The sequence below is a fragment of the Euprymna scolopes genome, chromosome 19 (assembly GCF_053919585.1).
Source record: "Euprymna scolopes isolate OS-2025 chromosome 19, ASM5391958v1, whole genome shotgun sequence".
Taxonomy (NCBI): Eukaryota; Metazoa; Mollusca; class Cephalopoda; order Sepiida; family Sepiolidae; genus Euprymna; species Euprymna scolopes.
The window spans coordinates 6,465,001-6,491,766 of NC_136500.1; the positions used below are offsets into that span (position 1 = coordinate 6,465,001).

General features: G+C 31.5%; 1 protein-coding gene across 6 annotated transcripts in view; it reads left to right on the forward strand.

Moving 5' to 3' along the window:
• LOC145303403 (semaphorin-1A-like) overlaps positions 1–24,985 on the forward strand; it is a 538,996-nt gene extending 514,011 nt beyond the window's left edge. For 3 of the 6 annotated variants that reach the window (XM_080144722.1, XM_080144719.1, XM_080144718.1), the window contains 2 exons: positions 5,882–6,034; positions 24,515–24,985. In XM_080144722.1, coding sequence (XP_080000848.1) covers positions 5,882–6,034; positions 24,515–24,897 — 536 coding nt within the window. In that variant the 3' untranslated portion in view covers positions 24,898–24,985. The remainder of the gene's footprint in view (positions 1–5,881; positions 6,035–24,514) is intronic. The other 3 variants (XM_080144721.1, XM_080144720.1, XM_080144723.1) reach the window with 1 other exon arrangement.
• The last annotated feature ends 1,781 nt before the right edge of the window (positions 24,986–26,766 follow it).

Genomic DNA, 26,766 nt, shown 5'->3' on the forward strand with positions numbered 1-26,766 from the left:
CATAAGTAGGTATCTTTATAGATCCATATTTTTATATATGTATATATATATATATATATATATATACACCAACTATCGCCCTTCTCATATTACGTGTTCCATATATAGCTAAATATATTAAAATCAGTTTGTTAATGAGAATGTTTTTCCACTTAAAAACATCATATAGACAAGATAGTACTTATAAACTCAACTAATCAAACATATTAAGACAGCTACCTTAATTTTGATTCTACATCTACTAACTGTAAATAATTTAAGATATACATATAAGCACACAATTTTATAAATATGTATTCACATACATATACAGATATTCATTTTCATTTTGCGTTATTATTTTTCACTAAATATAGGTATTTAAACATTATGCATCTCATGACAGACATTAATTTCTACTAATATGCTTCGTCCTACTAACTTCACTGTTCTTATGTTTTCCGTTTATAAACTGCACTTGCTATTTTGAACCACTCATCATTACTGTTTCCTCTTTTTATAAACTTCATTTGATGCCACGCCTTTACTTTATTCTGGTAAACGCCGATAATTTTGCAAACTAACTTCTGTACACTTAAATATAAGTCGATCCCGCTGGTTTCCTGGGTATGAGGTATTTTCTCTCTCTCTCTTTCTCACAATGACGAGAGGTGTTTGGCCTTATAGATTTTTTTTATTTATTATAGATTTAGTTCTCCCAAAACTTACCGTTATATTTTGTAGAATCTTGCTTGTAATCTAAAATTCTGATGAGATGAAAATTAAATTATCTGTTGATGTTTGCATTTATTTTTTAAATTGTTTGTATTTTTCTAAATGTTAATTGAATGCTGCACATGTTTTGTCGATTAATTTTTTCAAAATCTTAATGTTGTTGTTTGTATTTGCTGACATTTGCTTATATTATATAAGATTGCTTTTTTTATTGTTTGAAATTTTATACTGTAACAAAATTAAACTTTTTATTTTACTTTGTCATCCTGTTTTCTTAACCTATTCAATAGCAATTAATAATCCTTTTTCAGTTGTTTGTATTTCTCTATTATTTATTACTATTTTAATTGTGTGTTCTTATATTTTTATTGCAAAATCGTATTTGTACTAATTTTACTTGACACGCAAAGTTGATCAAATTAATTCGTGTTTTTTTTTAAACTGTTTTCGCTATAATCTGCTAGAATCCAGCAGCACATTTCCAGCAATTTATTTTTGTTTTATACTTTCTGATGTTATATCTGTCTTAAATTATAGTTCTTTTATTCCACACATTTAAGCTAAGGAGCCTCTATTTCGAATCGTGGCCAATTACAGATGGGTAGTCTTGCTGCGAGATACTTGTTTGTAGTCAGGGATAACGAAACTGGAGTAGAATTCTGAAGTCTACCAGTAGAAAAGTTTCTGGCATCTATAGCCCTAAATATTGAATGATTTTTTTTCTAGTTGTTGGGTTAGTCTGGGATATGCACGTCGATAGGACATACGTACTTTAAGTTCATCAGTTCGGCGACAGATTGAGATTTATTTTAGTATCTTGTCTAAGATTGAAAAACGATAGTAGTAAATGCGCCATCCCGCATATTTCAACAATCAATTTGATTATATTTATAATGGACGCTGAGAAACGACAAATGCTTTGTGTTTGTTCTTCAGATTTTGAGCATCGTGTATGAGAAATGAATGTAAAAATTTCAGACTGGGAAAATCGATGTCATTATCCATAATATTTATGTATTTTGTCCAGACAAATTCAGTAATATTAAAAAAATGTAACCGCATGTTTGTTCTTTTAAATATAGCTTTTCTGAGTAAAATACCTGGTTAATAGACTTAGTAGACATACATTAATATAATAGAGGTTACAGGACTGTCGATAAATGGTTGTCTTTTAAAAGAGATATCGATCAATTACATTTTACCCCGACAAAACTATTTGCCAAAAACACATTCTCCGTCATAATAATGATCATCGATTTAGCACAGTAAGATTAATATTACAATGTCTCGCTCTCCCTAGCTCTCTCCCTCTCCTTTCCTCCACTCATCTTGCAGGTGGCTATGAATGATGCTGGCGACTATCCAGAAACAGATTTAAATTATAGACGTCCTGAAATCCCAAATGATTTACTACTTCAATTTTCTTTCTTTATTTTTTTTAATAGCATCCTCTGCTGCGATTTCCAAGGAAGCTCTCATTTACTTCTCCGCAAGTTTCTCAATTGTTTAGACAAAGATTGATCATTTGAATTATTTTGATAATTTACACTATTACTTCTATCTTGGGTTAGGGTTAGGGTGTCGGTCTATGTAACTCCCGACCTATTTCTTCTTATCGAACTCGGAAAGCTTTCCTTTCGGACAGAAATATTCTCGCGTTTGATAAGATACATCTAAAGAAGTTCGGAGGTTTCATCGGCCGAAACGTTGTGCAATGTTCTCTTTACTAATACTAGGACGAAACAATGCCAGTTTTTATTTGGCGTAAAGATAAACTGTCCAGTAAACGAGGCTACGTTGAATGATGTACATTGATAATCATTACAAAACGGTGCTAATGAAAACACCCCAGATTACAATCGTAAGCTTCTCCATACGATTGAAATGAATCTTGGCTTGACATTCTTATGAGATTGAATATATCTTGCGTGTAAAATACAACAGAGCGCATTATTTACTATACACTTAAGAATCTAACATTGTTTGATAGACACAGAAATCGAGCACTTCCAAAATAAGACCGGAAGTATACACTAAACTGCATAATAACAACGTCTAACCGGAACACCACCCTTCTAGATTCTAATATGAATGGCTAGTAGTAATGTTTTACCTATACGTAAACATATGCTACAATTTGATCCTAGCCAGAAAGACCCAGGAGATACTGTATTTAATTCGAAATAAGTAAAAACAGGACAGCAGTCTTTTAATAATACAGGTGCTTTATATATTGTTACTATCAGATTAGCATAAAAGAAAACGACCAAAACAACGAACGGATCTAAAGGCATCCAGTCGCATTTAATTTATAATAAAATAATCAACAGAATGTATTCGGATTTGATGGATGCCAAACGCAAATTATACTATTGGACAATCAATTAACAGAATAAACTTTATTCATTTAAACTATTTATTAATTATGATACATAGCGATAAATTCTGCCCAACTTTTAAAAACTATATATTATTTTATTAAAGTGTACTTGTATTTTTAATGCATTAATGCCATGAAATGCGAAAATTAAAAAAAAGGACGCATAATTCAATATTATTTCTTACTAGGGGTAGAAGACACTATTAAAGTGTACTAATTTTACTTTGCGATATACATGCATCCTCTGTTCATGTTTTCCTTTAAAATTTTCTATAACTGCACTTATAAGTATTTAGTTGCAGGTGTGTTGCTGGACCTGAAATGCAAATATAGTTTTAAGTTTCAAAATTTCGTCCGATCGGTCTCTTTTTGCATTTGTTATTTGTAATGTAAAGATTTTTTTTTGCATTTGTTATTTTTAATGTACATATGTTTTTTCGCGTTAGAAATAGTAAACAAATACAAATCTTGTACATAATTATATAGATAAAGCGAAAAATAAGATATGTTTACATTATATGAGTTACAAAGCGTGTCTGATTCTTTTATTTAATATCTTGTCAATAAAAATAATTAATAAGAACAACATTAATAACAATAAGTCAACAGGGTTGAATATGGTAAGTAGATCAACATTTATGGATTTACATTGCTCATCATTATTGATTTTAAATTTTAGTAAAATGTTTACTTTCTATATGTTTATCAATTTGTATTATGACACACAGACTTTGCATATTAACGTAAATGTTACACATTTAAAATGCGTCACTGTCTTAGCATTTATTTTGATGTGCACTTAACACATTTTTCTTCGTGTTGTTTTTGCTCCAAACTTATTGTTAATCTCTGATTTTTCTTATACATTGTTTTGTTTTTGACATAAAATATTAAATAATGTTATTCTCACGCAATGAATGTTTCCTTTAACAGAATTGTTTGATTTAAAATTGTATAACCATAATGCTAAATTACTATATATTTTTGTTCTTTTCTAGGAAATTTTGCATAACTTTAAACTTTACAATTTTTGCTTTCTGCTATTTATTTTCCACTCTTTATTTGCTGCTTTACTTTTGCATTCTATATTTAACATTTTCCTTCGCTTAAAATTAAACCAAATGACAAGTATATTTAAATTCAAAGAGTAACCCACACTCGTTTATATACGATAGGATATAATCATGCAATACAATCTTCTAACAGAACATTCACCAAATTATTGGACATTTAAGTAACTTCATTTTTCCGAGGAGTAATTGAAAATATCCACAGATAACGACTAGTTTATTTAAAATGTGTGTAATAAAATTTATTATATAAATGCTAATACAGTATAAATCATTCTTACAGTGACACTTGTAAACGTGAATAGAACTATGCTTCTTGCCTACCTCGTTTTATTCTAAATACGTGAATATGTATATTGACCAATGTATAACTTGCTTTATAAGTTTATATTTTGTTTTATATTTTCATATTGCAAGAGGATTTTGAGTTTATCATTCTTATACATGAAAGAACTTTTAGTATAAATACATGCAATTAAAACGTGTTAGACTTGTTACAATTGTAAACTAATTGTCATCGGCATCACAAAACGAATAATTAAAATAAACGTATTGTTCTTGATATTAACAAAACTATACGTTTATAGTATAAATATTTACAGAGTCTCTCTCTCTTTCTCTCTCTCTCTCTCTCTCTCTCTCTATATATATATATATATATATATATATATATATATATATATATATATATATATATATATGGTTACACAAGCAAAATAAAAGTCGCTACAATATATTTATTGTTTTAGTTTTAAAAGGCATCGTCAATCGACAAGAGATGTCTGGTCTAAATTGAGGCTAGTCATTTAATCGTTGGTTATGATTAAAGCCAGATGTTTCTTGTCATCCGGTGATAATGTTAAAGCTTAAAAGAGGAAAATTATTATAGCGACTATAGTAGTTTTGTTTCTCTGAATTAAGTAAAATAATAGCTTTCTATTTTTAATTGACCACTTTAAGGAACTTCGTTGAAATGCAATGTTTTTTTTTTCTTTTGAGTTTATGTGTATATATATATATATATATATATATATATATATATATATATATATATATATATATATATATAAACGATGTTACCTTATTAAGGGCATATGCTAAAGTTAAAAGAAAACACAAAAAATATTGAAGAACAATATCATTGAATAGAGTCATGTGCTACATTCTTTTGAAAAGGAAATTTTTCAACTTAAGTAAACGGCGCGTAAACGGCGCAAGTACTTGGTCATCCCTAGACTCTCAATACATGGATTTTATACACCCCCTTCACACACACACACACACACACACACACACATATATATATATATATATATATATATATATATATATATATATATATCAAAATGTAGTCGAAATATATTATTAATGTATTTATGCTGTAATAATTTAGCTTTCTTATACCAGGTGAAATTTTCGGAAAAAATTTTAATATTATATGGCACTAAAAAAATCTGCGTGTATTTATGAAATCCATACATACGTATTGTACATTATCTTGAATAATACGATGAATAGTAATGTTATAGCTCTTGATATATCTATTCCGCTTTTTCTGCTTTGGGGGCGGGACAATTAACATTATTTACGCAACTAATATTTTTCTTATTAACCCCATCTTTTTTTCTGTTATTTTACTGGAATTTTCCCATTCCTTCCTCGCTTCTGTCCCTGATATTCTTCAGCTAACACCTGTTTTGTCTTCCGAATCCTCCAGGCTTTTTTCACAATGAAATTCCTAGAATGCCTGAAAGCAGCAGCAACGACGACAACAACAACAACAACAATAAAAAGAACAGCAAGATCAACAAAGGCTATCGCAGGTTGTCCACGTCACGTGGTGGGAATCGCAATGAGATAGAGGCTCCTGGTAAGGCAATTTGCAGCATCGCCACCCTGATCGTTTGCATACACTCTGAATGAGATGCACCGTGTATCTTTCTTACAAATCAATAAGCGATAAGCGATAAGTGTTATCATCAATAAAAATACAACAGATGACTGCATGTATATATATATATATATATTTATATATTTATATATATATATATATATATATATATATAATGAAAGCATGCGCATGTTATTCCACCATGAATATATAATTTAAGTAAATAAATCATCGATATGTAATCCTTGTAATCATATTCGTGTATGTAATCATATATATATATATATATATATATATATATATATATATATATATATATATATACTCATCCAAATACAGTAGTTTCACTGTTTCACAGATCATCAGTCCGGCAAGACAGGCAAATCCCTCAAGCAAGGACCGATTGCCTGTACGACAGTCAACGCTCCTAACCACTACGCTATCGACGTATATATATATATATATATATATATATATATATATATATATATATATATATATATATATATATATAGTAATGCATGTACATAATACTACGTGTAGCTATATAAATTTTATTATATGTAAATATATATTCACCAGCATATTATTATCTATGCATATAAACATTTTAAATATGTTTATTTAAAAATAAAAACAAAACTAAACTGAGAACATAATAAAATAAATTAATCAAAAAACGAATACGAAGCTCTTTACGACATAAAATTCTTGTTTAATTATCTGAACGTTTCTACAATAATAAGTTTCGCTTGTTGTCAACATATTTCGTAACATCTCTGTCAAATGCATCCAAATAGCTCGCTGTGTATCTTCTTTTAATAATCAATTATTGTCGCTCTAAAGTCCAATATCATCCGAAAGATATTTATATCTGTGATGTCCAGATATAACAAATCACCCAATCTATTTCGAACTTCTGGATATTTAAACCTATACGTATTGGACTTTGCTCAATATTTCTTTTTTATTTCTTTTTTTACATGGAAGTTACCACTTATCAAGGCCTGGAACCCACTCAGTGATAAGCCTTATTGCGTGTACAGTAATCAATGGGATATTATCGTAGTAATCGTTAGCATTGGAGATTTGATAAAGTGTCTTACTTAAGGGCGCGGTTCATCAGTAATTATTTTTTATGTTGGACTTAAAGATATCCAAGTTGTTATAAGGTGGGAAACAGGCAGACGAAAGAGAGTTCCACTGGTGTGAACTTTAAAGAAAGAAGCTTTCTTCATGGAATCTACGTCTTAGGTTGACAGAAAAATATTGGGGAAAATTATTGACAGTGGTTTCTGCTAGACGGGTGTTTACCGTGAAAGATTGGCGAGGGGGGCCAGTGGTTGAAGTTTAGACGAGCACTTGCCATGGAAGTAACGATAAAACAACGACAGGCACGCAACCTCTCTTCTGTTGCATAGGGGTTGCATGCATCCACCACTAAGCTACGAAGTCTATTTCGTACTCTCTCAAGGCAGGATGGGGTTTTTAGCAGCTCCTGCCCAGATGTGACAGCAGTGCTCCATACTTGGACATACTTGGCTTTTATATAGATAGAGAATTGCATCAGCAGTGAGATATCTTCTGGAGCGGTAGAAGGATCCTACCATTTTTCCAGCAACCTTGGCAACATACTTGATGAACGTGTTCCGTTTCAGGTCAGGAGTAAAGGTAAATCCCAGAAGCTTATCAACACATGGAGCCTCTTCTAGACGAGAGCTATCCATTTCAATTGATACAAGATCATGATCAGAGCGTTGATAATGTAAAGATACGAGCTTGGTTTAGATGCATTGAAAGTAACCAGTCACCTCTTCTCCCACTGTACAGTGCGCTTAAGATCGGAGGAGAGAGAATCAGGCAGCACTTTGTCATTTACGGTCTAAGATGTGTTGCCATAGATTGTCCTGTCATCACCATAGATGCCAACGAATGATTTAAGTATGTGTTTTGGGATATCATTGATGTAGATCAGGTAGAGTGTTAAGCCCAAGATGGATACCTGATGAACTCTAGCATTAATACTGAGTGCCTCTGATTTCTCCCCATCAACCACTACTCTTATGAGTCTATCAGCGAGAAATGATTTCATTATTGAGAAACATTTCCAGTTATACACTAGCTGGAAATCTTGTGAAGTAGGCCGTTATGACATACTTTATCGAAGGCCTTTGATATGTCAAGAGCAATTGCCCTAGAATGGAAGCCTTTGTCGAGAGATTCACTAATCCTATGAGATATAACCGTTATCACATCTGCTGTATATCTGGCAGAACGGAAAATAATTGTATGCCACTAAGAAGGTTATTTCTGCTGAGGTGGTCTACTACTTCTCTATTTAATATTGATTCCAGCAACTTGCTCATGACACTCAGGAGACTTATTGGTCTGTACTGAGATGAAGATGACTTATCACCTTAATTCTTAAATACAGGGCATACTGATGAGGGTTTCCAGGTTATTGGGATCCACTTCTTCTTAAGACAACGTTAAACTTTGTAAGTAGGGGGAAAGTTCTGGTTGAATCCTTTTCAGCAGTATAATTGGCATACCGTCAGTGCAAGTTACTTTACTAGAATCAAGTTTCTTCATTAGCTTGGCGACCTTACTCACAGATATTTGTATGTTGCATAGCGTGTTGTCAGTTATAGGATGAAATACGGAGAGTTGATGGCCTTCGTCACATAGGGTAGAATTAGTTGGAAATTGTTGGCAAATAGTTTGGCCTTGTCTGATGTCGACGAGATGACGTCAGGTCCATTGATGATGGTTGGGATAGAACGCACGCTTCTATTCAGGATTCTGTTTACTATTTGCCAAAATTGGTGTGAACCAATCCGCTGATCAGCTACTTTGGATTTAATGGACTGAGTATACAGTTCTCTTGCATTTTTTATTACTCTTTTGCAGCGGTTTCTGGCAGTCCTGAAAGCAGCTTTAGTCTCAGTGCATTTATTACGTTGGTAGACATGGGAAAAACGATTTCTGTGCGCAATGGCAGCAGCTCATTTTGGGAATAACAATGGCTGGATGTTAGGTTTTTGTTGGAATTTTTAGATGGTGTTTATCTATAAACTTATAGTTTGCTTTTAATGTTCTTTCTCGATTGTTTTCAAAATTGAGCAAACCAGGAAAAATAGATACTTAGCTATACTTACTCTTGCTATTTTTCCTCTGAGATAAAAGAGTGACCCTTTTAACCCCATGGAATAAGGAGCTTTATACTTTTATTTCGTATTTCATGTTTTGAATAAAATATTTTTAAATATTATTCCACAAATATGTAGATTTTTTTCCTATATTAGACTTTGTCATAAACAATGGACCTTTTAAATCTGTTGTTTTATACATACCGACTTCAATAATTATATTTCTTCACTTTCAAATTTGAACTATTTTTAACAATTCTTTTTTATAATGTTTCGAAATTTGCTCTTATTAGTATATATATAGATATACATATATATATGTGTGTATATATATGCGTATAAAAATATATGTATGCATATATAGGTATATATATATATATATATGTATATTTTATATATATATATTTCTGTATATATATATGTGTCTGTAACATATACGTATATTTATGCATACAGTTACGTACCTCTATAGTTTTGTATGTATAAGTATATGCATGGATATATGTATGTGCATATATATCTAGCGATATATATATATATATGTATCTATCTATCTATCTATCTACATATATATATATATATATATATATATATATATATATGTTTTATGGACATATGTATTCATGTATAAATTTAATTATCTAGTGCACTAATATCATGTTGTTGCATGTCCTTACAAAGATCAGTGTTTGTTTAATTCTGATTTTACCATAAGAACAATTGTGTAAATGTCATTCAGTTTGAATATATGATGTTCAGGTTAAATGTCCGTGTCGTGTCCCTGCCTTACAATACTCTTCTCACACCACATTTCGATGTTGTCATCTTTCATTTTGTGTACATTACAATTTATTCCCAACCTTGGATTTCGAGTTTGATCTAATTTTTCTCATTATCATTCTTTTTAGATGTGGTTTATTATTAGCACAAGTTTTTCATTCATTATTTTTTCTTTCTGTATGCTCCAAAAATGTATTTACTTTGTATTAATTTCTTTTTTTTTCATATTTGTACTTTCTTCTGTCGCGTGTGGCAAGATAGCTGCTTCTGTCAAGATGGCAGTTTCTTTTCTGAAATAAAAAAAATATGAAATTCATGTTTATTTTAATATAAGAATATTAAATATTTAGTCAGGTTATACAATTTTTAAATTATATCTATATCTTAATCCATTATTCAATTTCTATTAACATGTATTCATATCTGCATATATGTATAAGTGTGGTGCACGTTATGAAAGCAAAATTCGAAGAGATAGAATGTATGATCGACAGAAGGTAATCAATAAACCATATGTTTTTTTTTATATTTCTTATGGTTATAAGTCGATTAAAAAAGGTGATTAAAATAATTATGAATTGTAATGAAGCCCGAAGCACACATACACACACCTATATATATATATATATATATATATATATATATATATATATATATTATTATTATTTATAAAATATAATTATCCACTGACACGTGCTTCGTCGTCTACGACTTATCAAAGTGGATGAATCTAGCGAGATTCGAAATCAGGACCCCATGGTAAGAAGCCTAAACCTCTACCACGGGACCAACTCGCTCGACTACTGAATGTATCACGTTTTTATGTAGATGTTTTTATTTGTTTTTGTTAGCGATACTCATTTAACGAATCCAATTATCTATACGAAAGTGTATTTTTACCTAAATGCAAATTGGGAATAAATTTCCCTTTGACCAATGTTGGTATCCCCTAAATGAGGAGCAGCATATATATATTATTTATAAAATATAATTATCCACTGACACGTGCTTCGTCGTTTACGACTTATCAAAGTGGATGAATCTAGCGAGAGTCGAAATCAGGACCCATGATAAGAAGCCTAAACCTCTACCACGGGACCAACTCGCTCGACTACTGAATATATCGCGTTTTTATGTAGATATATATATCATAAAATATATGTATATATTTGCTTTATTTGTTTTACATAAACAGTAATATGTTGGTACACAGTCATAAGATCATTTCTCTCAGATTATTACTAGTAACTAGAGACCTCTTCTTGCGATACACTATCGTCGAATGGTTATATTCGATACAATGCTTTTTTTGGAAAACATGGCATGAAAATATTTTCTGCTACATTAATTCTGATTGATTATTAGAGATAACATAGTATTCAAAGGACATACAAACTATCGATCTCTACACATGTACTATTGCGCTGAGTGTTGCCGTTAGAAATATAACTATACTAACAGACATGATAGATTATGGTCTGGGGATCCCGAACTCAAGATATCACAAGAATATAACATATTAAACTGGACAATTTTAAAGAGGAAACCTAATGTTTATTCTGATTTAATAACTAAAATATTTCGAGGTAAGGGTATTATAATACAACACTCGGGTATCAGAAAACTGGACAATTTTAAAGAGGAAACCTAATTTTTATTTTGATTTAATAGCTAAAATATTTCGAGATAAGGGTATCAGAATATATTAGAATCAGACCAGGGGATTGCTCCCGAAATACAACTTATGATTCCCAAAATCTGAAAAAAATTAAAATAAATTAGAGATGCCCGTTTTTTTTATCCGGTAAGGAAACAAAAGAATATATGTAATTTGTCATTTTTATTAATGTTGTTGTCATTATTGCTATGGTTTTTATGTAATTTTAAAATTTTATACACATTTTCTTACTTCACTCTCCTTTGCTTGCTAACTAACTCACACGATTACAAATAACATGCACACCTCGCTTGTCTCTTGCATAATTCTGCTTTCTCTATCATTGACATTAATTGATTAAAAACAATATTAACCGATTTAATCCAAATTGTTGTTTTCTTGGAAAAAATGCAAAATAACATTTTACTTTTCATAGTACAGATGTATATTTATATCTATGGTTATAAATATATGTATCTCTCTATCTGAGTATATATATATATATATATATATATATATATATATATATATATATATATATATATATATATACGTATATATACATACGTATATGTATGTATAAATCCAGTGACGGTAAAATCCAAATGTAAAACTTCAAGAAAGTTTTACATTTGGATTTTACCGTCACTGGATTTTTTTATCTTCAACCAGACTATCCATTCATATGTAATCACCTTTTTCTTTACCTCTGCTTCACTTTTTTTTTGTTTTCAAGTAAGATCTTTGACTTACTTGTTGTTTCTTCAAATACTTCTGCATGCAGAATCCGATCCCGCATTTTGCCAATTCCTACCCTCTGATGAGAAGGAAAGTATTTATTCGAACCTCCGCGGATTAAGGACTGTCCATTTATCTAGGGTTTCCTTTTCAGATTAAATATGTTTTTAACTTTTTTTTTTTTTTTTTTTTTTTTTTTTACAAAGGCGTCACCACATTATCAAGGCCCAGAGGCCACTCAAGGATAAGGGTTAAAGAGTGTACAGTGGAAATTGGTCAATATAGTAATCATTAGTAATGAAAATTTGGTAAATTTAATAACTTATATGGAACGGCTAATCAAGAACTTATTTACTTTAGACTTGAACACAACCATATTGTAGTCAGCCGGAAAGCAGGAAAACGGAAGACAATTCCACAGGCGTGCAGTTCTAAGAAAGAAGCTTTGTTCATGGAATCTACGTTTAGGTTTAGGCACAGATAAAGAGTGAGGGAAATTATTGATAGTGTTTACAGCTAGACGAGTGTTTCTTGTGAAAGTTTGGCGAGGGGGGACCATAGATTGAAGCTCAGTTGAACACTTTTCATGAAAATAACGATACATCAGAGACAAACTCGCAACATCTCTTCTGTGAGATAGAGGTTGCAAGGAGGAGAAAAGGACATCTCCTACGAGGCTACGAAGTCTATTTTGAACTCTATCAAGGCAGGACAAGTCCTTTCTAGCAGCTCCTGCCCAGATGTGGCAACAGTATTCCATCCTTGGACGTACCTGGCTCTTATATAGGTAGAGAATAGCATCAGCAGTGAGATATCTACTGGATCGATAGAAAGATCCCACCATTTTTCCAGCGGCCTTGGCAACAGATTTGATATACGTGTTCCATTTAAGATCAGGAGTAATGGTCAAGCCCAGAAGCTTGTCAAAACTTGAGGCCTCCTGAAGACGAGAGCCATTCATTTCAATTGATGACAAATGTGAATTAGAATGTTGATGATGTAAAGAGAGAAGCTTGGTTTTAGATGCATTAAAATTAACCAGCCACTCCTTTCCCCATTGTACTACGTGCTCAAGATCAGAGGAGAGAGAATTGGAGAGAACTTGGTCGTTTACTGTCTTAGATGTGCTTCCATAAATGGTAGTGTCGTCAGCATAAATGTCTACAAATGATGTAAGGATATGATTTGGAAGATCATTAATGTAGATCAGGAAAAGAGTTGGGCCCAGGATGGATCCCTGAGGGACACCGGCATTAATACTGTGAGCTTCTGATTTTTGCCCCTCAACTACTACTCTTATGAACCTATCAGAAAGAAATGATTTAATAATTGAGAAGACTTTTCCAGCTATACCATAGCTAGCGATCTTATGAAGTAAACCTTTATGTCATACCCTATCAAAGCTTTAGATATGTCAAGAGCAATTGCCCTAGAAAGATTGCCACCGTCGAGAGATTTGCTAATCCTATGCGATATAACTGTAAGGACATCTGCTGTAGATCTAGCAGAACGGAAACCATATTGAGTGTCACTAAGAAGGTTATTTTTGTTGAGATGTTTGATTACTTCTGTATTTAACACAGATTCTAGCAACTTACTCATGACGCACAGGAGACTTATTGGCCTGTACTGAGAGGGGGATGAGCGATCACCTGAATTCTTAAATACAGGGCATACTGATGAGATTTTCCAGGGAGATGGGAAACTATTCTCCTTAAGACAACGTTTAAACAGTTTTGTAAGTATGGGCGCTAATTCAGGTTGAAGTTTTTTGAGTACTATAATTGGAATACCGTCAGGGCCAGTTGCTTTACTCGAATCAAGGTTTTTGATTAGCTTCGCAACATCACATACAGATATACGTATATCACATAGCGTGTTTTCTGATACAGGAGGAAATATTGGGGGTTGGCGGTCTTGGTCGCAAAGGGTAGAATTAGCTGCAAAGTTCTTGACAAAGAGTTTGGCTTTGTCTGATGCTGACGAGATTACCTCAGGTCCATTGATAATAGTTGGGATGGAGCACACGCTTCTGTTCAGGATTCTGTTTGCTATTTGCCAAAACTGGTGGGAACCAAGCCGCTGCTCAGCTACTTTGGACTTAACAGATTGAGCATACAACACTCTTGCGTTCCTTATTACTTTCTTACAATGGTTGCTGGCAGTCCTGAAAACGGCTTTAGTTTCCATACATCTATTACGTTTGAAGCAGTGGAAAAAGTAATTTCTGTGCGCAATGGCAGCAGCACATTCTGGAGAGAACCATGGCTGGCTGTTAGGTTTTTGCTGAAACTTTTTAGAGGGTATGAAATGGTCAATACCTACAATTAACCATTCAGTTAGGTCTAATACTATAGAGGACACATCCTTTTTAAACATGGAATGCAGAGGTAGATCAGATATAAATGTACGGAAGCTATCCCAGTCAGCCTTAGTGTATCGATATACTGTACGATGAAGAGGTACGTCTGGGGACTTATTACATTTCATTTTTATCTTGATTGATACAACAGAGTGGTCGGAAGATCCAAGAGGCGACAGAACAGAAACTGAACATAGTTCAGGGCAAGTTGTGAGAAAAAGGTCTAGTAGGCTCGCATACTGGCCGTCATTATCGGGCACACGGGTAGGTTCCTGAACAATCTGAGTGAGGTCATAGGCAATGGAGAAATCATGACAGAACCTCCCCTCATCATCGGTCTTGTTTGAGTGGGTCAACCATTCGACGTTGTGAACATTGAAGTCTCCACATATGTGAATGTTAGCTGAAGGATAAGTAGAAAGGACTTGGTCAATTTTCTCAGATATGCTTTGAAAGATAGTAAGTCCGCTGTTGTGGGGGCGATAGAGAGTAAATATAAATGCAGTAGTGTGAGCTAAAGCAACCCGGAAGCACATATAGGGTAAGTTAGGATCTTCCCTGGAGATGTCCCTCCCACATGGAAAGCTATCTTTAATATACGCACATATTCCATGCCCATGGCGATCTTGGGGGTCAGATTTAGAAGTTAAGTTAGAGTATCCTGAAATTGCAAACTCATCTAGGGAAATAGCCTGTCCAATGCCAGTTTCACTTAAAAATAAAAGGTCTGGTTTAGTCTCCTGTAATTGGGTTTCAACCTCTGGAAGGTTAGAACGAAGACCCCTGATGTTGGAGAAGGAGACATGGTAGTAGGGGTCTACGTTGGAAGTTGGAGAACCGGGTTTAATCGTGTATTTTTTCTTGAAACTTGTCATGATGAAATTTTGGAATTTGTGGACTAGGTCGACAGATTTACTTAGAGCAGGACAGAGAGGGGAAATTAAGAGAGAAAAAGAAACGAAGAATTTTTTTTATTTGTAGCTAATGATAAGGTAAAGCCGTAACAATTACCCACTAGTATGGCATCGAGAGGCCCCACCAGAAGCTACTGCATGGTCCAGAATCCATTCACCAAATGGCAATACAGCAGCCCCAGTACTTTGCACCTGCTGATAGGACAGCCTCCTTAGTGGTTAATCCAAGGTTCGGGTCCCTGACTATCAGGCGGATAACGTCAGCCCAGACAAAACGTTTACCTCCAGCACCCTTACTAGTGACATGACTACAAGGATAGACATAGAAACAGAAAATTTCCGCAATCTCAGCAAACTGTTCGCAAAAATACTGCCAACCTAGAAAACAGCTTTTTCTTCTCCCTTTGTCCGAAAAATCACTCATTTAAAAAATGAAGACTGAGGGACAAATAAAAAGAAGCGAGAGTAACAGGAGCTGCCGATAACGCATCCACAATGCGTTTTCTACTCTCCATTAAAAAAAAAACTATTAAGTATTGTACTTAATAAAAGTCCAACAGACGTGTTTAAGGGAAAGTATGGTGATAGATTCCCCTCACACGAACTAAAAATGAGTATAATTCGTAATTTTTGCTATCAACTCGGTAGATAAATAAACATATGTACGAGGAAAGAAAAAAAAAGCTAGCATTTAATAAAACAGAAATACACAAATTAAATACTGAAATAAAATGGAGTTGTTAATATTTTAAATCTAAAATAAAAAGCATGATTGAAATCACTTATCTCAACAAAAACAATTCCGTCTCCAAATTGCAAACTGCATTGAAAGAAATTCAGTTAGTAGCGTTCAAAACATTTTTTTTTGAAATTAGCCGTTAAAAGAAAGTCGTGATTTTATTCTGAACTTAAGCTAGTAACGTTTTAAGAAGCTTACGACATAAAAGAAAAGGCTGATGGTGGGGGGGTTCTTCCGAAAGTAAGTTGGTGCCGTTATAAGTAATTTCGAGATAAGATGGAAGCCGGTATTGGACTAGAAAAAAAGCTAGCATTTAATAAAACAGAAATACACAAATTAAATACTGAAATAAAATGGAGTTGTTAATATTTTAAATCTAAAATAAAAAGCATGATTGAAATCACTTATCTCAACAAAAACTATTCCGTCTCCAAATTGCAAACTGCATTGGAAGAAATTCAGTTAGTAGCGTTCAAAACATTTTTTTTAAAAATTAGCCGTTAAAAGAAAGTCGTGATTTTATTCTGAACTTAACTCATTTCAAAGTGTTTTTTTAACATATTTTATTAACTGTTTGCTCATATTATAAGCTCTATTTCCTATTTGGTTTTATCGAGCTTTTACATCTGGCTGAGATAATTTTATAAATATTAATTCTTTAATATTTATAATATACTTTAATTTTACCATCTTGGATCATTTTGGTAAATTTTATTGTAATTTTTATTATATATATATATATATATAATGAACAACTAATTATGGTTGTACACATGGCATGCACATTTTTTCGGACAAATAATTGGTTAAATACAGAAGTGCTCATCAGGATATTAATAATGGTTGTTGTCCTAAAAAAACACCAATCCCAAATATTTCTTGTTTTCTTTTATAGAAACAACTACTTATTAAGTAGCCTGACGAGGACTACTGGATGTAAATGGCAAAAACATTAGCATGCTATATTCCTAAATGCCACAATTAATTTTTGAACTTAATACAATTTTATATTTTCATAATGTATACGTTTTAAATATTAGAAAGGTGTAATCTATCCCAGTGAAATATATCTCACTTTAAAAATTTTTTCACACTCTACTTGTCCCTTTCTGATTAAAATATGCAATTGTATTGTTTTTTTCCATGTTATATATGCACAGTATATAAACTATATATATTCGTATGGATTTTTATTTTATGTGGTGTCTATATATGTGTTATACAATTGGTTTCATGCATCAGCACTAATCGCAGTCACACGATGAACGCATTCGAATTCAATGTTATTATACTCCATTATGTAATACTTTCTTGGAATTGGAAAGACTATACTTTAATGGTGTATACTTTTTTTATGTTTTCATTTAGAAAATGTCACATTTCCTTCTCAAAGACGCGTCATATATATATATATATATATATATATATATATATATATATATATATATATATATATATGGGTGTGTTTGTTTGTGCTGTGTGTATGTATGTATATATGTATATTATATATGTTTGGTTCATATATATACATATACATATGTATGTATATAATATATATATATATATATATATATATATATATATATATACTTGTATGAGAAATATTTTAATATAACCAATATTCGAAAGAAAAATTATTGTAATATAAATGTTACATAATCGTTACGAATTGTCGTTTTTAAATCCAATGTGAACTGTTTCTTGAGGTACGGTTCCCTTAATTTTCCTTACCCATTTATTCTTATCCTTGGAGGAATTCCGTCCCTAGATGAACAGTACATATATGATATATAAAAATAACTAGCTTCGATGTGGTGTAAATATTGTGTAAAATCGAGAAAAATTTATATAACGCTACTGTAGACATTTGTTGATATAAATTACATATATATATATATATATTCATATATATATATATATATATATATATATATATATATGGATATAGATATGTGTATGCACATATATGCATATATATAGAAAGACATAGAAAGATCGATAGGTAGATAATTATATATATATATATATATATCAATAAATATACATTTGTATCTACAAATACATATATATACATATATATATATATGAATATATATATATATATATATATATATATATATATATATATATACATATTCAGAAATTAGGATAAAATAATCATCAATTCCGTCGATTGGAAACCTGACAAGAGGCGATCCATATGAAGCTCGCTTTTGCCCATATTTGTTTGATCCTAAAAAAAAAATGAGTATCAGCTAAAAAGAACTGTCAATGTGTATATATGTATATATCAAAAACTGTCCCCTTGGAATTTTCTTATAAATATATATTCATACATAACATTGAAAAAGATAGAAACAAATTATACGCTACCAACATTTATATAATTATCATTTTCTTAATTTATTTTCATATGTTCTTTGTCATAAGTTATTTGATCATTGCGTGGTTCATCTAATCTTCGTATTTAATTTAGTTTAAGTTTGAGCGTCACATGAACGCCTTCATTCTAATGACGCTGTTACCCATGTTAAACTGTTGACATATCTGTCATATTTGCATTATAGCATGTAAGAATAAATTGTCACATTTATTTTGCACACGTTAAAAATACTAAGCGATGAAAACGCTCTGTCCTAGATAGCAGGCTTCATAAAACACACAGCTATATATATATATATATATATATATATATATATATATATATATATATATATATATGTGTGTGTGTGTGTGTGTTTCTGTGTGTTTTAATGAGATCAGATGAGTCACATAAAATACATTAATTATGTTTTATGTAATTGTGTTTTATTTATCTCAGATGAATCTCTTGATGATAACATACTGTACCTCAAATTAAGGCAATGTCATTTAGGCATTAAACAAAATAAAAAAGCAAAATTTATAAAACAAAATTAATACATAAAATTACATATCCACATTCTTGCTAGTGTTAAAAAAAATGTTAGTCCATGTAAAATACCAATAATTTTAACGTTCAATAGAAAATATCACTTAAAAAACAAAGTAAAAAAAATGTGTATTTTAATAAGGATTGCATCTTATTTTATTAGAATATTCCTTATATGAATTTACTCTTAATGTCTTAGTAGTTGAATCGCCAGGAATGGATGTGAACTCGTTTTGCCTGGCATCACTAATATATAACTTTTGTTGGCGTCGCTACTCAATACATTTCTATATTGAAATACGAGAGTAAATAACACCGAGTAAGAAAATGATTTATGAAATTCGATGACTTAAAATAGAAATATGATTCAGAAAACGTAGTCTCAAAATTGGGATATGCATCCCATCAAATTAAAACTATTTCTATTGGATTGATTAGAACTACATTTTAGGGCATACAAGAAGGAAGTTAGCAAATGAGAACCAGGAAAACAGTTCTCTTATCTACACCAAAGGTATAATGCTATGTACATTCCCCTAATACTTATCGATGCGTGCTTTTTTTTCAAATAATACTAAAATCTTCATCTCATAAGTTCAATATATTATTATGTAACCAATAATTACAGCTGATCATATATTTGTGCATACATATCTTAATACACAAAGCTTATTTCATTAGCGTCTACACATTACCACCCAGAATACAGTTTCTTTTTATATTTACGCAGTACGGTATTGGAAAAAGAGTCGTTATTACGTAAATAAAATACGCTCTGAAAAGGGATAAAATCAAGAATGCATCTGTAGAATGCAAATAAGTCTCCAAATCATACAATAGTTGTATGGACATTAGCAGATACATTCTGAAACTAAATCATGGTAAGTAGGTAAATAGGTTTCAGTTCTAGTAAAATTGTTACAAAACAATCGTGCAATCTTACATTGAGTGGAAATATTTTAAACAGTGTAATAATATGCTACATGTGATGCATTCAATAATAAAATTTCATGATGGTATGTGCAAAAATTAGCTTTGTACGTACGTTATCAGCTAACGACAGATTGCTTTAAAGCATGAAACATAGGATGTCGCAATTTACAAATAAATTGTTTCATAAAGAATAAAACTGCATTTCCTATCGTCGCTTCCGTAAAAGTTACATTTATTTAATATATTTAAAATATGTTTTTGGAGAAGTATTTTCAATGCAATATTGTAAGTACGGCTTGTCGCAATATTACAGAATTATACTATTTTTTCACATTTTCCCAATAAAGTTCTACAGAATGTTTAACAAATCCTTTATTTCATTTTCAGCAGAATTATAATTCTATGTGTAAATAAATTCACTGCATTAAAACTACTGAGATTAATACATATTCGTATACACCATTGTTCTTACGTTGCATGTGTTTTGTTTGATGATTTTATTTAGGTGTATTCGTTTTTATCTTTTACTTGCTTTTCAGCGGTACTGTTTTTATTATTGGATATTTCAAATGCTTGGATGTAAATATATATACAATTTGAATCTATATAAAAATAAGCCATTTAATAAGATTTTGTATAGGCGCTCTTCTTTATGCTTAAATTTAATCACATTTTGAAACAAGCTTATTCTTTTATCTAACTTATTTGAAATTCTCACACGAACCATCCTAGCGATTATTTGTGAATCGATGACATTATACTAAAGTGGATACACAATGTTTACAATACGGTCAAACACAATTGTCTACCAACTAAAAACAGTGTATAAAATAGTATTTGTTGTACAAAATAGTTGTGGGATTCAAATTCTCCTTGAAAATTCCTCCTTATATTCTATTCTCTTTCAATGTTGATTAACTATTATAAATTCCAACAAACATTACAATGTGTATTGCATTTTTGACACGATCAACTGAGTTCTAGCTGATACCAGCGATTTCAATGATAATAAGTCTGTTCAGAATTAAAGTACTCTCTATGCATTCAGTAATATGAATTACTCATCCTTGCTTATTACCTGCCCTCGACTTTTACAACCGTAGCAATTATACATTTTGTGGGAATCAGTTGATAGAAACTTTTACCAATTAACCAGTGTTAGTTTAGTTAAGTTTATTTCGAAAGAGTTCATATATATTTATTGTATTATCGTGCTTTGAACTCATTTCTTATTGTCAAACTTCCTAGATATATAGAGATTGTTTACCTAAGTCAACTACTTTCTTAATAAAACGGCTGTATTTTCCGTTTCGATCTTTGCATATTGCCAGTCCTTATGTTCGTATATCTACTTGTTTTATTCGTGTTATTTATGCTCTTCATCCATCAATTATTTATATTAGGTAAGACTTTCAATTTTCGGTATTGCGCTTAACTCATATATTTGTTCCTATTCGCTAATTCTTATTTTATGAGCTCTACTCTTTATGAATTATACAATATCCTAGAAAATGGCATTCACTGTTTTCAAATATTAGGTTTTCTGGTTGTTTTTACGTCCAAAACGCAATATATTATACAGTTTAAAGTAAGTTTCTTTCTAACATAAACTAACTAATCTGCATTTATATGTATTTCATTCCTGCTTGATAATGTGGTTTTCAGTTTTTCTAACACAGATTAAGCGTTTAATGTTTTGCTTTAAGCACTTTGCTGGGCGAGTGGTTAGGTTTCTATATTGGTAGAATCATTCTTGCTTCGGTGGAAGCCAAATCGTCCACTTTTGTAGTATGTTTTCCTATCCCTGTCATTGTTTCTAGTGTGTGCATTCGCTGGCCCATCTTATTCAAAATAGATTATTAGGATATACTCTCTGCTCTTCTCAGCAACCTTTTCCTACAGAAGAGACATTGCAAGCCTATCTCTGCTTTAGTATTATTTTTTATGGTAAGTACTCGTCTGAGTTCTAGTCTATCGCGAAAAAAACTAGCCTATCTGAAACCTTTATCAATAATTTCTCCGACCCTTTCCTGTGCCTAAACCTAAATGGAGATTCCATGAACAAATCTTATTTCTAAAAATTGCACGCCTGTGGAACTCATTTCCACTTGGCTGCTTTCCAGCTGACGAAAATATTGTCGTTTTCAAGTCATACGTTTATACTTCTTTATGAGTTGTCCCCTACTTTATCCATTTTACTAAATGTCCACTACTAACAATTATTACGATGCTGTCCCATTAGCTACCGTACAATCATAAACCCTTATCTTCGAGTGACCTCCAGGCCATGATGAGTTGTGCCAGTTTTGTAAAAAGTATAATCGGTAGAGAATCGTTTAATTTCGCATCCACATTGTTATTTTCTTTTCTTTTTTCTACGGTGGCATAGACTTTTAGTAATGGTAATCATCGTCTAATTTGTAATGTATATTTCGAGGAATTTATAGCATATTCTATGTAATCTTCTGCACTAAAATATTTCATTTCTATTCCATTCATATTTTCATAGAAACGACTTTCAGGTGAATATGGTATACTCATTGACCTTCTCTGATTTAGTTCTTGTATTTTTCTGTTTTAATGAGAAGTCAAAAGTTATTTTCTGCGGTCTCCTTTCCTATTATGTTTTACGTAACAACATTGCCTTTATCATTTTCTCATATTTACTTTAGATCAATTATTTTATTCTTGTTCAGAAACTGCCACCCGCTCCAAGAATTTCCATAGATATTATTATCAGACGTTTAGCAATAGCCTCTTATCTTGTGATTTGCGACTCCTATTTCATCCGTTGTTTCATTTCTCTTCAATTGTTTTTCCATTTTTTTCCACTCGTAACATGCATACTTTCTTTAAAGCGTAAGGGGTTACTGTGACGCTGACCAGACTCATAGAGACAATCATACCAGTGGGCTGCTGGAAAGCAATATATTGATTTACATTAGATATAAGTATTTTCATGTATGGAAAAAATTCAAGTAGAAAACATTTACGAAACCCATGCTTATACACTAAGTGTATTCCAGTGGTGTGTAGTGTTATAGATCCTTTTTAATTGTTGACCCATCTAAACATTCTCGAAATTATTCTTTTCTCTGTACACTTGTCTGCTGCATTTCACCATCTTACTATTACGGTGTCTACCATCACTATGGACATGTGCATTATTCTACGGATATTCATTTCTATATTTTTATAACTGCCAAGTGTCGTGTCCATATTAAAATTGCCTGTTCAATTAAATGTTCTCTCCATACGCCATAAATTGCCTCATATGTGTTGATGTAGTCAATTGATGCTATGTGATGGGTTTGTATGACTTTCAATATTGTCTGTCGGTTTAAGCCAGGGCATTGCTGTTCCTTCCGAAATCCTCTCTATCCCTCATAAAAAAAATACGCGCTGATCAAGAAAGGGATATTCATATTCACTAAACTGGGGGTATGCTATGGATTTGAGACGAAGGAGGTAAATGAATATTTTAAATCTTCTCATGATATTCTGAAATGACCAGTTGTTTGCAGTTTATTATTTTGTTAGATTCTTAAGTAATATTTTCGGTCATTCGTAATTATTGTGTAGTTAATCATCATTTCATATTTTATCTTGTTTTTCTTGTATTGAGTTTCTTATTAAGTTTATCGGATTGATTGACTACTAGCAAAATATATCTTTTTAACAGATTTTTTTCCAATAAAAATTAAACCCACTGTGTCTCACAATAGATTTATACAATGGATTAGTTGATGTTACCGGCCGTTAGTATTCTCTATAATAATATACTTACACCTTAAACCTAATTCATTTAGTCAAAACAAAACAATCAATAATTAGTATTATATCTAACCATAAACTGATATAAAAAAATTGCCTTCACTAATACCAATGTGTATATTCAAACGTTTCGAAAAATATGTTATATTGATCATTGATACAGGACGTTGTTTGCACTGTGCTTAAACGCAATAAATATGTACAAAATGTGTGTAATCAATGCTTCTATTCCAGACTGCAACAAACATTGCTGATTTTGTCTGTTCTGTAGTCTTTTTTGTATAAATGTCTGATTTTTTTCTGTATTTTTTTTTCTTATTTTCTTATTTTTTTAGATAAATGTTATCCTTTCTCTTACGTGTGTATCTCGAGCAGCTGTTGAATGAGAAATGCCCGAGTTTTTTCTTGATGAATGATAGGTTAAAAAAAAACAGTTGCACAATTGCATCTTCGTATGTTTAAACCTAGTCATATATTTGATTTTACTTATTTTCTGTTTTAGATCCCAAGTTCGGCCAGACCCTAGACAACGTGGCCAGTGCGCAGATGATACCCACATCTATCTTCATTGGATCATTAGTACTTGTCTTCCTCTTCGCTGGGGTACTTGGTTTTATCATCGGCTTCAAGGTTAGCACATGTCGGACGCCGGGCGAATGTGAATCGCCGCTCGATGACCCTAAGGCCAACCTTCATCACCACCATCACCACCATCACCATCGTCAGGACACTGACCATTATTATGCGAAGCCTGATAACATTGTACCGACCAAGTACAACAATGTGTGGGACTGCAACCCAAGGGGCAACAAAGTGCCGAATACCAGTACAGATTTCCGCTCTGTGAACAATTATACCAATGTCCGAGGGAAAACCTACTTATAGCCACGTGTGGTTTAATTTGAACCAATGAGAGTATATATATATATATATATATATATATATATATATATATATATATATATATATATTAAATAACAATAGTATGAACTGAGTGGTTTGACTTATCTTTAAATTAAATTAGAGTTTCATGGTTTTCCAATTATAAGATGATTAAAGGAATGTGCGAGTTATAAGTTTCAAAATATGTTTCATTTCGTTCAGAAACACTTTGAAACAATTGGAAACTCATTGAAACTGCGGTAAAGTTTACAGATGAGTCTAATCGTATTGTTTATGATGATAAAACTCTATATGAAAAGATAATCAGCTCCTTATATGTACAAAAGTGTGTAGTCTTGATTCGGTTCTTTTCTGAACTACCGTTTTGAGAAAAGGATGTATATATATATATATATATATATATATATATATATATATATATATATATATATTCATGTAGAATGACATAAAGTATGCATATATATTATATGTATATTATAAACATGACAAAGGATTTTCTTGACTTTATTATTATAGAGATTGAAATTTGGTCATGTTTATGATATTCGATATACTAGTGAGACATTCTTACATGCATATATACGTGTACATATATATATATATATCTTTTCATATACGACTGTACATTAAATAAATATGTACGTGTATATATATATATGTGTATATCTATGTATATATTTATATATATATATATCAAGGCATATACACTTATCTAATTCCGTTATTTCATACATACATTCACGTGCACGATCAGTTCATTAAAATATGTGTCTTTTTTTTTGCAAATTGATGACGAGATGACGAGTATATAGTAAGCAATATACTCCGCACCTTTATTTTTAATAATTACGACATTTCATTTAATTTACACTTTGAAAGCTTAAACTAAGCTCTAATATATTTATTATACATTGAATAGAATTGTAATTATATGAATATCAAACGGTTAACATGAAATACCTATAAAACAGATGACTAGCATAAATGATACCGTCCAATTTCAATCCTCGTTTCTCGGGGTAATATCTTGAATTTATCTAGAATGAACGGATGAATAAATTGGGGACATCGGGGGAGGAGCTTTAATATAATATGTATATTATTTGATCTGTATTAAATCATAATCCTAGCTGTGAACATAACTCTTCTACCAAAAGATAAAAACATTTATAATTTTGATGATTGAAAATGTTGCGCGTAATGATAAGACCTAGGCGCTTTTTTTCCTTTCTGAAAATCAGCATTGATTTCACAATATAATAGAAAGAGGATTATTATTATTATTATTATTATTATTATTATTATTATTATTATTATTATTATTAAAACGTTTACTATTGTTGCTGTTTTAATGTTACTGATAAGAGACTTCAAACAAATAATTATTAGTTATTACTTACCGACCATAATCAGTGTTCCTGGGATTCTAAGATGCAACATATATCTTAATGTTTTCATCTAGTTCCACATATTTCAATAACTGCTGGAAATAATTTTGCGTTATCGCAACATCCGTTTGCCTTTGATTACAGTCAGATAGCGACCACGAGTTCTATGCTTCCGTAAGCTTCGAATGCCTTCTAATGGAATATTGGTGTTCGCTCTCCTGGTTCTTAGAATCGAATTTGGCCTATTGCGATAATTCAAATGATGCCAGCAAATTATTATGGAACCACGGGTACCTTTTATTGTATTATTATTTAAGAAACTCACTTAGTTATATATTTGTTTAGTAATAAGAACCAATGGGGTTCCCTGGAATTTGGGTGATTACAAAGTCCCTCTAGATGGCCAGTATATCTTTTACGATTTCCCTAACAGCTGTTTATATTTGAATTTTCGAGGGCAACA